The sequence below is a fragment of the Acanthochromis polyacanthus genome, chromosome 3 (genome assembly GCF_021347895.1).
Source record: "Acanthochromis polyacanthus isolate Apoly-LR-REF ecotype Palm Island chromosome 3, KAUST_Apoly_ChrSc, whole genome shotgun sequence".
Taxonomy (NCBI): Eukaryota; Metazoa; Chordata; class Actinopteri; family Pomacentridae; genus Acanthochromis; species Acanthochromis polyacanthus.
In genome coordinates, this window is record NC_067115.1 from 13,703,872 (window position 1) to 13,722,444 (window position 18,573).

The 18,573-nt window shown below is 44.7% G+C and overlaps 1 protein-coding gene across 1 annotated transcript in view; it reads right to left on the reverse strand.

The window, feature by feature from the left end:
• The window catches only part of LOC110958900 (B-cell lymphoma/leukemia 11A-like), a 35,932-nt gene extending 17,796 nt beyond the window's left edge, over positions 1-18,136 (reverse strand). The window contains exons 1-2 of the mRNA XM_022205613.2: positions 17,588-18,136; positions 14,497-14,889 (exon numbers count right to left, since the gene is read on the reverse strand). Coding sequence (XP_022061305.1) covers positions 14,497-14,889; positions 17,588-17,642 — 448 coding nt within the window. The 5' untranslated portion in view covers positions 17,643-18,136. The remainder of the gene's footprint in view (positions 1-14,496; positions 14,890-17,587) is intronic.
• Positions 18,137-18,573: the final 437 nt, after the last annotated feature.

The window sequence follows — 18,573 nt, forward strand, 5'->3', positions numbered from 1 at the left end:
ATTCTGTAAAAAGCAAAAAATTCTGAGCTCCTGAAGATGCCATGACTGCCACAGCAGCAGCCGACAACTGCGTGACAAAAATTCCTGGACGGCACTCTTCAGCTAAACTGGGATGGACTGCAGGCAGTGCTGTCACAGAGCAGATAGGAGACAAGTATGAATACAAAATAAAAACATAAGTTGTAAAATATCTTCATTATGTAGTCAGTTTTATTTCTGTGTTGGTAACACCTGTGAGCACTTACATCTTATACAGGATGATTCCAGATCTTTTCAATGTTTGAGTGTTATGAGTTGTGCTATTTCCAAAGAGGTACACGACTTTATATTGCAGTGAAAAATGGGCTCACATTGAGCAAAAAAAGCACAAATATGGCTACAGGTTCAGAGAGGCAAAAATTAATTCTATCTGTATACTGCTCCTAAACGCCCAGATGCACAGAAGTACAACAACATACAGCGTTTTGTTAGCCTTGTTGGCCTGACACACGGATGGAGCTTTGACAGCAGTGGTAACTGACAGAAAGCAGCAGTACAGGCAGTGGTTAGGGGCAGCTTCCTTCCTGGTCTTTGCGTTCGCAAAGTGACATGTCCACATACGTCCACATACATTTCATTCAGATAAACTCAAGGAAGAGGTTGGGTAGGGGCTATTTTGCCATGCGATACCACTGCTGAGGCTTAAGGGAAAAAGAAAAGGAGGAGGAGGTGCAAGGGGCCTGTATTCGTCAACCTCTATGATAAAAAGACACAAGGCTGAGGAGAACTAGGGAGACAAGGGAGAGAAAGACTGAAGTGAGAGGATACAGGAAAAGACCAAACCACCAAACAGAGATAGAAAACAGAGGGAGGCACTAACAGCCCGTCTGGTCAACATCTCCTCTCCGTCTGTTTGAACGGGGCGGATCACAGAGGAGGAAAAAGAAAAGCTGGTGACTTTATATCCCACATGAGAAGGTCTCACTTGCACACTGCTCATCCTCATCCTCATCCGCGCTCAGGTTTGGCTTAGGCTTAAGAAACCGACACTGCTGTGTGAGGATAATGACAATGAGGCAGGGCCACCACACTAATGGAAAGACTCATCGACCTTTCTCCTTGTCTTGCAAGACAGGCAGATATTTTTCCTCACGGTCAAATTCATAAAACTCTTGAAATTATTGCAATGCGAACATGTTGTACTTGTTTGTTTTTTTGTATTTGTTTTTATTCATTTAATCAGGGAATGTGCAAGAAACATAGAAAACATCTGTTGTATTGCATATAGAGTGTATAGCATTAAGATATTTTTCAACTCCCATCCTTGGCTGGGCTCTTCAGTCAAAGTAAAGAAAGAGGACCAGCAACACCAATAAAAACAGGACAGACAATTGGTTTGTTAAGCTTGCTGAGTGAGTAGCATTTTTATAATGCGAAAAGCCTCTAAGAGGTGATGGGAAATTTTAAGTTTACTAGGAAACAAACTAAGGAAATACTTTTTTAAAATCAATTTTTGCATTTTTTTTTGCTTCCTTGTATAAAAAGATAGACATCGTTCTCATAGTAGATATGCATTTAGTTTTTAGTAGCATAAAGACTGGAAACAGTTTGCATCTGTCCAAAATAAAAATTCACTCTCTACCACCTAATAAACTGGCAGATTAAAACATTGTATCTTGTTTAATCCATAAAAATAGTGGTTTTACAGAGGTTATATGCTAGATTGTTTCATTTCATTTACTCCTTGGAGTCTGAGAGTGATGACAGGACTTGCATCTCACCGTTTCCACTGTCCCGTAAGTCTAATCAGGGCCAAGCAAAGTGCAGCGCTATCGATCTTCTCACCTGACTCTCTGCAAGCGAGCCGAAAAATGTATTTCCCAAAATAACAAACTATTCCTTTAATCTTCTGCTTCCTCCACTGAGACTGCAGTTTAATCAAAGTGACATTAAATAGGGAGTAGAGTGCACAAAAATTGATTGCTGATTTTTACATAAATTGCCAGGCAAAGGTTACAAAAAATAGCACTTTGAAATCATTGAGAACAATTTAACAAACATGCTGGCTCCAAAAAGAAATATGCTAATGGACATTCACCTTTATCTATTCCATGTAAACTAGTGTTTGCAAAAGCCAACTTACATAAGAAAGAAAGAGGAAAGAAAAAAATTAAAGGGAAAGCAACACAGACACAAATGAGTGCTAATGAAGACATAGCAAGCTGTAAGGGGGGTGGGAGGCGGAAGAGATCGGCGAGGGCAAATTAACCTTTTTAATTGGAGAGTGGTAGCCCTCTTTGGACCCTGCAGTTGGATCCAGAGTGCTGACAGATGATGAGAGGGAAATGGCAGGCCTATTACAGGCAATCTGGCCCTGCAACTTGGCAGGCCGATGCAGTACCAGAGCCTGGGGAGAACAGGGCATGTCCAGCATGGAAAACACTCCCTGCCAGACCGCTCACTGGCAAAGAAGGGCTTGCCTCAATAAAGGTATAAATAGAGAATGGTTATCTTGGCACTTTGAACTATGGGGTAAAGGGTTGTCATAAGGGAGTCTGGTTTCTGGTCTGATAACAAAATACTACCTGGTCAAGAAAAAGGAGAAGGGTTTTGCTTTAATGAAAGAGGGAGAGAACCAGTCTGACAGGTATGAGAGAGGAGAGCAGGGCCGGAGAGAGAGGCGTGGAGGGCTGAAGAAAGTGAAAAATTCACACACCATTTGAGTTCACCTGAATTTGCACTCGTGCACATTTTCAAAACCCAAATTCATCTGCCCACCGTTCACAGCGGAGCCAGATGCAAGAGAAAAAACATCAGAGAGGATCACTTCCTGACTGTCTGTGTGTCTGGATGCGAGAGCCATGTTTATGTCTGGGGATACAAGGAAAACAAACATCAAGGTCAGAGAAGCTGGAGTCTGTCCAAGCGATAGATAGCCCCTTCTTAACAGGGCTGCAGGCCTATTTTAACATACGCCCCCGAGGGGACACCAGGATTTAGACAGAACCCTTAGGCGGGATTTCATATTGAATATCTGGACTTTTAACACCGTTAAAGCTATTTCCCAAGTTGATTTTTTTTTCACCTGACATCTGAAAGACACTTGTGAGCAAGCAGAAACATGTCACAGTAAAGCCTCCAAATGTAATCTAAAATTTCCTTGAATAGTTTCTTGTCATGTTCCTTGCACTTTGCACATTCATTTGTCTCGCTGTCCGGCAGACAGTTAAAGTAAACATAATCCTGATGCCTGGTCTTTAATGCTGACCCCATTAGCCAGACGTCCATGGACATCTCTAGGTCATCACCACTAAGACAAAGAATAACCGGCCTGTATCTCTCTTCTTCCATCCCTTCCCTTTGTCCCCTTTGTCAGTCCTTGATCCACACATTCTCTTTTTCCGTCTCTCTCTCTCTCTCTCTGTCCATCTGTCTTGAATTATGTATTCTAATGCATTTAGAACAAGGCACAAAGTGGCAGACCACACTGGGTTGCTTTTAGTCACGTCATGCATCCCAAAGGATGATACATGAAAGTCCATGAAGTCTTCACATGTGTATGCATGCCTACCAATCTATCAGTATCATCTGCATCTGCACACTGACTCTCGCTTGCAAATTTCTCCATTACGCTACATCTTTTGTATCTGTCTCGGTCCATAAACACACACACACACACACACACACACACACACACACACACACACACACACACACACACACACACACACACACACACACACACACACACACACACACATATATATACCAGACACATGGCCGAAGAGAGCAGACTACCATCTGGGAGTAGTGGCCGGCTTTGTCTGGGGGGGAAGGAGTGAAAGCGCCAGCAAGACCCCCCCTTTCATACACTCACACACACACTTACACACACTCAGACATAAACCATACACACAACCCTTGCAACAGCCCCCATCACCCTCCCCATCCAACTGCTCTAAGTGTGAGAGCTCTTCTCATACAATCTGCACATATACATATGCAAATTTGCAGGGGGGCATTATAAAAACAGCCATCATCACACACACACACACACACACAGACACGCACACACACACGTAAGATATTTAGTTGGCCTCTTCACCAAAGTAGCCACACAAGAGTTTTGGTAAAGAAAACATGTTTCTGAGAAATAGAGCAAGAGTTGGGAGGCTGCATGAAAAAAGGGGAGGGCAGAAGATAAAAAGAAGAGCCTTCTTTTTTATAAAAAATAAACTAATGTGAGCAAGTGTGAAATACATGCAAATGGGATTGCATGCATTTACATGGAGACATGCATAAGCACATGCATGCACCGAACATATATTATCCCGTGCAGCATGTCTGGTATGAATTTAAACATAAAGACTTGCTCCAGCAATGGACACAAGATTTCATCACGTCTGACTGCTGCTCTCAGATGAAATATTACACAACTTTTTATATCAGATACCCCACTGATACCTTCGCCCAGTTCCAGTGCACAAATTTTCACATTCAACGTGCATTTATGTTCCTAAACTGACACCAAACTCCAAATGAAATTAAGATATATGATATAAGATGAATGGAGTTGTGATGCACTTCAAATCTTTTGTCTGTTGTCCATTTTTCGTAATGAGAGACCACAAGGCCCTGACAGAAAGAGACAGACACCTGCAAGACAGGCAGGAAAAGTGACACCTATTCCTCTAATATTCTTATATAAACCTCATCATCACTTCACACAAGTTTCATAATTTTTGCAGAAATTACTTTTCTCAACTCAGGAGCTCACTTCTGTTTTAATCATGACTGCATTTTTGTCCTCAAACAAGTTAATCTTACATTTTTCACTTAGTATTCAAACTAAGTGCATGTCCAAAACCATAAACATCAAGTCAATCACAGAAACGATCTAATTAAGTTTGACAAAAAATGAACACTGTCGTCTAACAAAGGATTTCAAATCAGAAATTCTACAATCCTACAGTGATAAACTGTTGGTTCCTCGAATTCCTTAGATGCTGGTGATGTGACAGAGCTTTCTGATCTGCCATCTCGAGGCAGGGTTTGCATGTGAGCTGCAAACATTTGAAGTGGAATAGTGAACAGCCTGCTCTCAAAACTCAAGGGACACATCCGAGTCGTAATTAGAAGAGAAGTGGTGGCTGTATTTTGCAGTGTTCGTAGACACAAATAGTCCACATATGTACATACAGTACATGAGATACGGTTTCATGTACGGTTGACACAAATAGGTTTCTCGCCCACACGGCACAACAGTCCATTATGTGCATCTTCCATATCAAATTCTTCTTCCCAGTTTTCACCACTCTCATGTTTGCTGTAATGTTTTCAGTACACAATAGCAGCGGCCGTGTTAAGCTCATGTTGCCCCATCAAGAAGAGAGCACCAACAACAACCAAACACTTTTCCCTCCTCTTCCCACCCTGTTTACGACCGGATCCATTCGCCTCTCACTTTGTTCCCACGCTCCCTCGCTTCTTTTCTTCCTCCTCTGCATTGTCCTGTGCCCTCAGGTTAGAGGTTCTCTCTGTTTCTTTCCACTAAAGCCTGGAAAACAGAGGAGGAGAGGAGGCAGGCTGGAGAGAGCAGAGAGAGGAGAGAGAGGATGGCCGGGCAGCGAGGCCTGTCCGTCTGCCTTCCTTCGGCCTTGCTGGCTAACCGGTCTGAACTGGTTCTGACATAGGTGAATCAGAGACGTGTCCTCTTTCGCCTCTGGACAAAAAAGAATACGTGGTGGCATTCCATCCTCGGTCTGCAGGTAACAGGAAAAGTGTGCACCCCTGTGTGTGTGTGTGTGTGTGTGTGTGTGTGTGTGTGTGTGTGTGTGTGTGTGTGTATGTATGTGTGTATGTGTGTATGTGTGGTCAGGTGTCTGTCCCCACAACTGTAGGAAAACCGAAAACAATGTCATTTGTGGGGACCTCATTTTTGTCCCCACAAGTTTAAACAGTGTTTTCTTGGCCATGTTGTTGTTACTGAAAAAAGTAAAAGTGCAAAAACGTTTCTTTAGGGTTAGGCATTGTTTTGGTCTGGGTTAAGGTTAGGGTTAGGGTTAGGGTTAGGGGTTAGATATGAATGGAAGTCAATGATATGTCCCCACAATGATAGAAAAACATAGTGTGTGTGTGTGTGTGTGTGTGTGTGTGTGTGTGTGTGTGTGTGTGTGTGTGTGTGTGTGTGTGTGTGTGTGTGTGTGTGTGTGTGTGTGTGTGTGTGTGACTGTATGTGCATGTATAGGTGTGTGTGTGTGTGTGTGCGAGAGCTGGTCTCCCAAGACCTTTGAGGCCTGGATCATTGCCAAGTTCATCTGTTAATGGACAGCTACTAGGAGAGCTGCCCCATCCCCCCGTTTCCCTCCACGTCTCCAGCAGCCATGCCTGCTCGCGACCCCCCCTTAACCTCCCCAACCCCCACCCAGGCCTGTTCAGATACAGGCCGTTCTTCCTCCCTTTTCTCTCTCTTCCCCTGAAAGCTATATCATTCCCTTTCTCCCTCTCCTCCTCCTCCTCCTGACTGCCCCCCAACACTCTGTGCTGCTCCTATTCAAGATAAACAGAGTGCTTCAAGTTCAGGGGACACCCTGGGACCCTTTAACAAAGCCATCTATCATGCTGTCTGCCTGAGACTCCTTTGGCCATAGCAGGCTGTGATGCTGCTGCTGCGTCTTTCTCTCAGCCTGTATGTAACTGTGTGAACACCCACATGCTGGACATACACCAGGCAGCAAGCCTCCATAACTCCAACTGGCCACTTGCTCTAGTTGATCCCAGACTGCTTGACAATTTCCCCATTGTGTCTCCGGCCCCTCCAAGACCACAACGAGGTTAGACTGAAACCCCCTCCTTCTTAAATGGAGACAAACTCTCGGCATGCCACAGAGTGAACGGCAGCATGCACATGTGAGCCACTTTCTCTCCACACCTTGGAGACGGAGTCCACTGACCCCTCTCTGATTCCCCTCAAGTCAAACTGTGGCACGATTAACCAAACTGTCAACAGCTTAATAGTCTGGGAATAAGAGAATGACAGTAGGGCTCCAAGCTGTGTGTAAACACTGTGGAGATTATGAATGGTACACAAGAGAGAGAGGAGGAAGAGAGCAGTAAGAGAGAATCCCTGTTCACACTGTTACATTTATGGGTGCAGTTATCCATTTATTGGCAGTCGTGCACAAGTCTGTCACAGAGAAATATTCTGCAGAATTGTCTTATATTCCACGTGCTATTTTTTCTTATCATCTGTGGCAGCCATGTTGAGACAGCTGGCGAAATTTAATTGCATGCTCCTATGTTTGACGTTTTCTAGAAACGAGAAGCTATATTTCCAGGATATTTTACATGAAAGACCGACTTCATCTCATGGTTCCACATAATGCTGAGGAGAAGCATCACAGGACTTTTTACAAGTAGTTAAGGAGCCAGATCAAGAGAGACTTTTTTTCTTCCTGGCTAACTACTGTGACAAGAGCTGGGTAATCAACTCTTGACATCACAAGCTCATTCCAAGCACTCACGTCATGGTCACATAAACACTTATGCATTCCCTGTCTGTCTTCCACTTCCTCTCTTCCTCCTGTTTTTTTTCTGCTTGTCCTCATGTACCTCTCCAGCAAACAGCCACAGCAGTGTGGCCCCAAAAGCCCAGCAGCTGCAGTCCTCTCCAGGCTGTCAGAGAGAGGGGGACTGGCCTGCAGGTTTTAGAGCGCTAAATTATCCATTAGATGTTATCAAGTTGTAGCAGGGCGATGCCATTCTGCTAGGAACCATCAATCTTTCATAAGTCCCAGACACAGCATGCATTGGGATGCTCTACCAGATTCTCCCTGCTCCCAGCATACACCATCCGACTCACCAAACTGCACGCAAACTCTGGAATATGTACTCACAGTCAGGCGGACATGCACACACACAGTCAACAAATACACATGCTGACATAAACGCAGCCAGGTACATGTTCTTGCACTCAAGCTCTGCAGAAACAAGACGGACAGCGCTTGTTTCGGGAACATCCAGTTCTACATTTCATGCATTGTGTCTTTTACCCCACTTCCAGCTCACCCCGCTTTCCTCCCCAAACAACGTTCTGAGCCAAGACTCAAATTTACGCTGCCTAAGCGGCATCTCACTACTCCTCACACTAGCTTCCCCTTGAACACTCTCCCTTTTATTTCTTCATCTCTCTCTCCCATCCTCTGCTTCTTGCCGTGGCCTGGCAGGCAGGCAGGGCAGACATGTTCAGAATGCGCTCCGGTAATGGGCTAATCAAAAATGCAAAACAATTGGCAATTACCGCGCGGGGCCCTAATGGTCATTAGAATTTACAACAAGGTAATGAACTGAGAGTCAGCTCAGTCCATGCATATTCATAAAGCAATCAGGCCTTTGAAGATTAAAGAAGCGCTTCAAATTTAAATGAGGGCGCCAGCATGTTATCAGTGAGATTCAGCCTGCAAAAGTAAAGGGTGCCTGGGACAGGAGTGTGCATTTGTGTGTGTGCGTGCATGTGTGTGACTGTGTGGAATGAGGGCTGGGGGTCAGTTTGGTGCGGGGGGATGGAGTGGAGGTGTAAGTATGTGTGTTCATGCATGCATCTGTGCATAAGTGATCACTGTGTGTGTGTCAGTCTCATTTGTGTGCCAACCTGTGCCTGCATGCTTCTGTGCAAAGCATCCAACACCATCTTATAGCCTAAAGTGATTCTAATAACTAAATAAATTAACCCTCGCAAAAATGAATGAAGTCGCCATCTTCTGATCATCGTTTAAAAGATGTGGGATTTGAATCCGAGATCAAATGTACAGTTAAGTTGAGCTATTAGGAGGCAATGAGCTTTTAAACACAACCCCCCTCTGAGGAATAAAGCAACCTATTAGTATATTTATGAAAAACTGCAGCAGCAGACACGCTTTGCATGCTCATGGTAAAGCACTGTTAGACTTAAACACACATCCAAATAAAGGGGATATGGGTTTTCACAAGTGTAAGATCAGACACAGGGCCCTGTCTGTCCTGTATCGCTCTGGTTGAGATAAGGCGAGTGAGACACAGCTGCAGACGACCACCCACCCACCCACATTCAAAAGGCACAAACGGACTCACACGCACAAAAAGAGACACCATTCTGATTAGCCATGACTGGGCCAGAGAGTGGAGGAAGAAACAGTGGAGAGACAGATAGTGACCAGGATGAGTGGGCGCAGACGAACATGTTGCCCTTGTCACTGTGGCTCTCCCATGACCTCAGCATTATCACCCAGAGTATAAGAAAGACAAAGCAACGGTCCGGCAACACCACAGCTTCAAACTCTACAGTCACAACAGGAATAGCAGAGGTTGAGATGACATTCTGGATGGTGATACAGGACGTCATTATGAGGCACAAAATAATCAAATCAGTTCACGTGACCTAAATGAAGACTAACAGGGTTATGACAAAAAAATGGGATTTTATAAGAAAACGTCAAAGCAAAAAATATCTAATCAAATTCTGTTCCCATTCTCACCCCACACTAACCCACCTGCTTCCTAAAATACTACTTCTGTCCTTTCTGCTCTGATCCACCACTTCCTGAGCTACAGCTGTATCAAAGACACTTTTTCTTCTCTGTTTCTGTTCTGTCTAAAAATAAAGTCATTAACCTGCAGGTGCTGAAGCCGGCGGCTGGCATGACAGGCCCTGACGCTGTCAGATGACCTCTAACCCTGTGATGTGACTGCCTGCCACGCTATTGACAGGACAGCGGCAGGACACGCTTATTTCTGAGGATACTTTTTCATCCAGCGTGACGTGGATGTGGACAAACAAGGTTGTTTCTGTTGTATAGCTTCATTTGACAGTAGGTAAAGGGGATAGAAAGAGGCAGTGTGTCTGAGTGTGTGTGTCTGTAGTATATGTGTGTGTGTCTGTATGTGTGTCTATAGTATGCGTTTCTGTGTGTGCGTCTGTAGTGTCTGTGTGTGTGTGTGTGTGTGTGTGTGTGTGTGTGTGTGTGTGTGTGTGTGTGTGTGTGTGTGTGTGTCTGGCTCGCTTTGCAGCCAAATCTGTGAGAGTGAGAATGAGCTCTGGAGTGGATGTTGGAAGCCTTTAAGAGGTGCAGACACGCTAATGTAGCCAAAAACTTTCAGTTTCCAGTCCCTCGAGACAAACTACTGTAGCGATGCGTGGAGAGAGAGCAAGAGCGAGAGAGGGAGGGAAGAGCAGAGGGGAGAGAGAGCAGGACGGAGGGGAGGGGGCTAAAATAAGGATCATATGTTTCTGACAGATCTCATCAACTCGCAACACATCATGGGGCCTCTGCCACAACACATTTATTACAGACAAAACACAGGTTCGCAAGAGGGGGTTTACGCTGTATGTGTGTGTGCATCTGAGGGTGGTGCATTGTTGTGTTCATAAAACAGGTGTGCGTCCATTTGTGGGTGGGTGTACGCATTTGTGCGAGCCGCTTTTTGTGCGTTCATGTGCATGAGTCTCTGTGTGTGTGTGCATACTTCAACTAGCCTCCACCTGAATGGCCCGAGGCTGTGGTGCTAGGGTTGTTAGAAGACAAACAGAGACACAGGAAGCCCAAGCCAGGAGCCCCTGAGGACAGCACACACACACACACATACAAACACACACACACTTACTCTACTGCATACCTACCCTTAAGTACACACACACCCTCTCCCGCTGTCAGTTACACACATAGCTGCCACCTCACCATACGTTTCGCCGCCTGAACCAACAAAACAGATACACCTCCACTAACACACACACATTTAGGCCCGGCCCGTCCCTCAGGCCCACCGCTGTGTGCCAAGTCTGGCCTGGCATGGTCCACAGAGGGGTGTCCTCAGGCAAGGCTTGCCAAGTCAAAGACTCTTTCATGTTCAGCCTGCACACCAAGGGTAGTAAAGCTTTAACAAACAGCAAGACACACACACTCTTTGTCTCACATACACACACCCAGAGAGCTATAAACAGTTTAAGTGGTCAAAACCGCACTCATACACACTTAAAAGTAGACATATGCAACGCATACGTTAGTATTACATCCACGCACTTGAGTGCAGCCGAAGCCACTGACGTGAACAACAAAGGTTGACGAATCTCCACCGACAACATTTTGTGGGTGTTTAGAGTTTGGCTTCAGAATACAAAAATGTCCTCTATGAAAAATTCATCCTTAAAACCATTCCTGTTCACCTTCATTAAAACTTAGTGCAGCCCGCTGCCAAAAATAGGACCGATTTTTATCAGAGCCCAAAGCGAATGTAGGATCAAATTAGAGTCCACTTTTACAGACAATGGAGTGCTCATGGTAAAATATTAGCTGGCGTCCAATAATTACAGCGGCATGCATCTGTGCCTTCTTTTCAGTATCAATTAAAGTGATCACCGAAAACAAAGGCGCCACACGTAAACTCGCACAGTGACCCATATGCCTGCACATGCACACTGGACACAGGAAGAGATATCACTACCAAGGAGCCTCTCATCCCCCCACCACTCGCCACGCACTGCCCAGCCCCCAGTTCTGCCTGACAGATACCCAGTGTATATATGTATGTGTGTGTGTGTGTGTGTGTGTGTGTGTGTGTGTGTGTGTGTGTGTGTGTGTGTGTGTGTGTGTGTGTTGGGGGGGTTTGGAGAAAGGTGGCACGGTGCCAATACAGAGCCTGCTAAATACCTTTGTCTCCACAACACACGGAGAAACAGGACAGGCAAGCTGCTACAGGAAGACACGCTGCAGCCACAGAGAGGTGTTACAAGAAATACTGCTCCACCGTTAGAATGTTTTCCTCCTCATAGAGAAAAAGGGGGGAAAGGTGGCTGCCATAATTGACTCAGTATCGATTCAGAGTCCAGGTTACAATGAAGGCAGTGCGCTGCAAAGAAGCAGAAGTGTGAGATGGTGGTCGATTTGCACGGCTACAATAGCCTCATTAACACACATGGCTACACTGGTGAGAATGCAAGAGGTGCTAATGCTGGCATGGATAAATACAGGGGCAGAATAATGTAGCAGTAAAAAAATGTGGCACCATAATCTAGCGAAGACAAAAGATTTGTAAAAATACTAATTATGGTATATAGGACATAAAGTGTGTGGATCCTAAATCATAATGAAAAGCATCCTGTTCCAATTCCTCAGAGTAGGAAAACACAACAAGCATTTATTGCACTGATTAAAATCACATTTACCACATGAAATATTGAATGTAAAAAACCAGTACGCCTCTTTAACAGTAATTACATTCAGTGAAATAAATGCAGTTTTACACTACGCCGCTGTGTTCGAGAAACCATCATCTGCTCTGTTTCTGGGCCATCCATAATCTGCAGACAAGCTTCGATGTCCCTGTGCATATCTTAAATTGTTTATCATGCAAATGACGGCACGCAGGCTGCTCTGCCCTCTTCTAACGGCCCACAGAGTCCAGACTGCAGACCCCAGCCCCAGCTGCAGTCATGAGACTCCCAGACGGCCTCAGCTGTCCCATAGACAGAAGACCGAGAGGCATAGCTTCATCTCCAAGCTCCGGTTCTATTACAGACAACACCCCCCACCCCCAACCTTTGGCCATCTCCCCCAACCTTCAAGTTCAACCATCCTGGGTGTCAGCTCCCTCTAGTCCAGCAGCTTCTTCCCTTAACCTCCGAGCCTCTGTAGCCTTTATAAACTGCTGTCCATACGGAAATCCATCTGTGTCAAATGATAGTCCATAGGGGGAGGGTGGGGGTCACTTTCATTTGAGGGCTGAGTGCAAATCTTTAAGGGTGTAACATTTAACACACTCCCCTGGAATGAACTGGACATGAGGACAGTATGTATTGAGATGCCTCAGCTCAGTGTCAGCTTCTAACTGAGCTGGGTGAGAGAACATGGCAGCTAGCATATGGAGTATGGGGTGGCGCACTGGCACTGCCAGTCTGGATCCATCAATCTTGGACAGAGAAAACAGAGGTGGGGGCGAGGAGGGAGGCTGTCTTATATGCATACGTGACTGATGTTTAGTCTGTCCTGCAAAGAAACTGCATCTTCTGTTTGACCCAAAACACCCTTGTAGGATTTCCGTACCTGCAAACTTGATCTCGATTGATATAACAAAATCCGATGAGGTGTCTCAACACGACACAATCTTACTGCACAAACTCCCGAGTGGATCTATTCTCTGTTAACCCGAGCAAATCTGGACTGTTACACAATGTCCAGAACCATAACTCCTATAAATAAAACTCTGCTCACAATGCCAGTGACCTTATGATATCATGTGAACTCCACTGCATGATGATCTAAATGAGCAAAGAAAAGCATGTTCGAACAGCTGACAAGGCCAAGAGGCATGTCAGATGTGTGCGTGTGAGGATGTGGGTGTACAATGTTTGTGTGTGCACAGATGTTTAACAAACTGCACACTAATGAACAGTGGTCATTCTGTGTGACAGGGGGCTAACTAACTGACAACAAATAACAGTAGCTCTTTCACAATGCCATCTGCAAAGCCGTAGCGCTGACTAATTCGGTACAGTAGTGCACATTATTGACTGCTGCTCTCTACGCATTTAGCCTGAATTGGCTCCAAATTAAATCACAACTGCCCGAACAATCAGCACAATCTGGCACACTCTATTTGATCTGTTAAAGGAAATGAATAAACATTCAAATAGGCCGGTCAAAATCAACCCCCCCACTATATAAAACCAGTCATATGAGACTCGCACTTGTCTGTCGCACAGCAGCTCATTTTTTTCTCTACAGTCTCATTTAGCCCCCATGGACAAGCAACAAACCGACTGGATGCCTTAAGAAGTCCTTAATTACTCAAATCAAGAGAAACACTGACAATTAGTGGCTTTAGCATTCCTCAAATAAACACTTCTTCCTTGACAGATCAGCATAATTATATTCTTTTCAATCTCTTTTTAATTTTAGCATCAGAGCGAGCCTTTGCAGGCGCATATTTGAGGGTACGAGAGATATGGCAGTGTAATAAGCCAGAGGAGGGATAGAGATACATCTCTCATCACCACATGAGAGAGTATTTGGAGTTCACAGGATCTGAGCACATCTGTAATGCAGGAGAAAAAAAATCCTAAAAGAAACTCATCTCGTCTTTCTCCCTCTCTCTCTCTTTTATAATCTCTTTCTTTGTCCGTCTCTATGTGCGTCTTTTTTCATTGTCTGCAAATGTTTCCTTTTCTCACAATCGTTTTCAGGATGGCTGGTCTTCATGTGGGTTCATGACTCAGCTGAGGGAAATTCACAGCTCCTAAATGTAGCGGCAGATATTTCACACCCTGGTTATGCAGATTGGATACATCCCCTCCACCAGGAGCAAAACCAAAAAAATCTGAGAGACCATTTGTTCTCGTCTCAAGCAAACTCTCTATGAACCTCAGAAAGTGTGACCCACTCCACACAGCTTTAGACCTTAAAGACTTCACACATTTTTTTTTCCTCTTCCCCTCGCTCATCTGTTTACTTGTGTATAGCAGCCATTTTAAGCTCCCTGTGTGTTTACCTGTGATATTCTCCTGCTTGGGGATTATTCCTTGCAAGGGTGCAGATAAACAATCCTCATCCTGCGGCGACACCTGAACAGCCACCTCCACAGGTTGACGCACCCTCCGCGGGTGCTGATGTTGGGTTCGCGAGTGTGAGGAGGATGTGGAGAGGGGCGAGGCGAGCGGGGAGGACGGTGGCCTGTCCAGGGGTTTGTCTGCACAGAGGCTGCCGTGGCACTGCCTCCGTTTGTGTTCAATGAACAGCAGGATGTCGGCGAGGGGGAAGCGGGAGTGGCACTGGCCGCAGGTCAACAGGTCCTGGTCCCCTTTAAGGGGCTCGCCCTGAGCCACTCCCAGCCTGGGGGAGTCCTGAGAGTCTTCTTCTGGTAAAACACCTGCGAGTGGCTCAGCTGGATGAGAAGACAAGGAAAAGGACTGTGAGAGATAGCAGTGGTGGGAAGGTTGTAAACAAATGTATCAGAAAAGCACATTACTGAGTCTCACACTGATATAATGGATTCTTAAAGACATCTTAAAGAATAAGGTCAGGCTGTAAAATGTATATGCAACATTTTCAGGAAAGAAAGGAGAAAGAAAGAGCACATGCTGCTTCGATAAGGACTGACATGTTCAGCTTGCAGGCAGCAGTCAAACGATTAAGTTGCTTGACCCTCTTTATTGTGCTGCCAATCTCGCTTTTTTAATGAACCTAACACCTCTGAGAATCAAAAAATAGATTCTAATTTGAGTTCAAGATGATTGGACCCCATTTCGTTAAAAGTGCTGGGATCTCGTGAACCAAGGTTAGACATTGAGGGGTTGGATGTGGAGTAGGTCCCTGAAGTACCGACAGAGAGAGAGAAAAGAGAGAGGAGAGAGTGGAGAGGAGAGAGAGAGAGAGAGAGAGAGAGAGAGCATTTTAAAAGAAGTAATCTAACCACATGGTAAACGACATTGGGTGCCCCGACTGGGATGTTGAGATAAGATGTGATGAATTCTTGCCGCCGGTTCAACCTTTAATTCTATATCGGGTCAGATGAGAAGGCTGTGAGGGGGTATGCAAGATAGGCCGTGTTACCTGTATGTTTGACTGCATTAAAGATGAGGGAATTCGCCCCATTTTACCGAAGCTTATCTTAACCAGCTTATGCCATGGACACAGGCGAGGTGTGTGAGGTTGGGTTAGGTGGAAAGATTTCCTTCAAACCAAATAATCTCATTTTGATGCCAAGCAAGAGTGATGTGAATAACTTTGAAAACTAAAATATAATCCTTTTTTCAGACATCTCGCTGCGCCAGAATTTAAAGTAGTTTAGGCCAGTGTTTCCCGCTGGGGCTTCCAGCAAAAAGCTTCTGTTTCACTATCAGGAAAATCATTAAGGGCCTCTTCGTTTGCCATTTTAGACCATTATGACTCACTGTAATAACAGCGGATCAATAATTTCATTCCACTCACTCCCTGAAAATGGCCAAGGGGACATGTTTTTTTCAATTTTTATTATTATTTTCAAATGAATTCGAAAAAAATACATCATTGCATCAAGTATTGTCGTTGCCCATATAAATAGGTATGAGTGGTCATTTGCTACATGACAGCACAAAAACAAAATTATGCAAAGTGTTGTTGTGCAATTTCAAGTGGTTTGTTCTTCCAAGTGATGATATGAATGTATGAAAACAGAATAAATATGTAAAAGTAAAAGAAGCTGATGTAGGTCACAGCTAAAAATAGGATTTAAATGGGCTAAATGAAAGATCTTGTTGAAAATGTGCAGTTTTATGCATTTTTCCCCTTCTTCAATAAAATCTATTACACCTTATCTTTAAAAATTATGATTCCTGAATCCTTTTTGAGTCACGTTGAATATTTTACTCTCATCCTCTTTATAAAAACGCATGAGCCTTACAGGGAACATTAAATATACAATCACTTATTTCTGCTAAAACGATCCTCTGCGTGCGCTTGGTCAAGCAGCACAGGGATGAAGTGGATCAAGTTCAAGTTCAGAAGTGGCCTATAGGAGCACAATCACATCGCGCCCCCTACTGACAACCCTGCAGATAATTATCCTCACAAATGAAGGAATACATGTTGCAAGAGCATAATTGGTTTCGAGCGAAATGGGAACAGCATGTAGAGACACGTTTTTACAACAAGAATAAGAAAAGGGCAACAATAAACGCATGATCTCTCAGCATCCACCTGAAACTTAGACCGTAGAACCTGCGTATTTGGAGACGTTTCCATATTCCACTGACGCGCGTAAGAGTGCACTGATAAAGCACTTCTCGCTGTCATGTAACCAAAGGTGGGAAATAATTCTGCAAACGTTGATAAATCTCGATAGGGAAAGTGCACATCCATAAATCAAAACCCTGTGTTTTGACCACACACGCTTGTAAAATGACTTTCCTGCTTTTGTCTATTAAACAGCACCGCGCACGGAGATTCCTGCGTATTCATGCAACATACGGATAATCTGTTCACTATAACCCACCACATATTGTGTTTAAACACCAGGTCGTGAGGACTTTGTTGCAAAGAAACTGCATTCCTTCTAGGTAACGCACACGAGGTCTCTGCGCTGTGGCCAAGTGGGTATGTAAACACCACTTCCCTGTGTCCCAACCAGCCAAAGCCTCTGTAAATACGTTCGGACAATAAAAGAAAAAGGAAGAAGAAGCTGAGTATTGAAGCGATACGGCTTCACTAGCTGGAAAACTTGAATGGCAGCAGTTGTGAGCCTGCTCTGCCTTCATATAGGCAAAGGTCTCTGGCCATTAAGCTCATGCATGCCCTTTAATGGCGAAAGAAACCTTGAAGGCTGCGTTATACAACGCGTTAACCAACACAAGTTGAAGCCCCCCTTCTGTTGTTAACGCTGTTTCCAAACTTCCACCTGGCGATCCCACAAACAATTCTTTAAAAGATAACCTGCAGTCTTGGATACGTTTAGTAAATTTCACTCAGGACAGCGGTGGCTCCTTACGTGGCTGTATCCTACCTATTAATCATTCCTCCAAGGAAGTTGCTCAAAAAAACAAAACAATAGGTGGATCGCTGAGAGTAAAAAGAGCAAAATTAAGTGAACATTTATCTCCACTTACGCGAAAACTCCCGTTTGCTCAAGTGCTGGGGTTTGCCTTGCTTGCGGCGAGACATGTTGGTTCAGTGGTGGCTTTTCAGCTGAGTTCACATTGGGAAATCCGTTCCTACAAGGTAGACTCCAAACGAAATATCTTCATTGATGCGTCTGACATCCAAATGGGAAAGGAAAAACAGGAATGGCAATAAAAATGAAAAAGAGGAGCTGCGGATCATACACGGGGTGAGGCGTTGCGCGCTACGGGCTGCGCGGAGCTCTTCATGACTTTTTCTCAAAGAGAGAGTGATGGGGGTACAGAGGAGCCCCCTGGAGCTGCAAGTTCAAGCGCGGACGTGACGTTCCTGCGAACTTGAACGTCAGGCGGTGGACGGACTGAGACATACAAAACATGGGCAGGGCAAAGCCGGCCAGTGGGAGGGGGACAAGCCATAATAAAAACCAATGGACACTCATTATGGACTACCTATGGAAGAGAGAAAGAGAGAGAGGGGGGAGGCACGAAGAGAGAGAGAGAGAGAGACCCCGAAGACACCAATGGACGAAGGGGATCAAGGGGGCTGGGCTAAGAGAGAGAGAGAGACACACTGACAGGCAGAGAGAGAGAGAGAGAGAGAGAGAGAGAGAGAGAGAGAGAGAGAGAGAGAGAGAGAGAGAGAGAGAGGAGTTGTCCAAGTGGCAGGCAAAAGCTCATGAACCAAATGTACTATGGATGTAGTGGAGAGAAAACCCAGAGTTTATATTCAGGCTCATATGAATATTCTGATGTTCTTATGCAAATTTACTGCACAAACTGAAGATGCAATTATTAGAATACATAAAAATGCAATTCATTTTATATATATAGATTTTTTTTATTATTGCAGAAGCATACTCTCACACTGAAAATTGTACAAAAACGTATTAGAGGACACTAGGTGCTACTAAAAGGAGGTTGTACAAAGCATTAACATCAGGGGTGCTAATTGTGGCACACATGATTTGATGTAA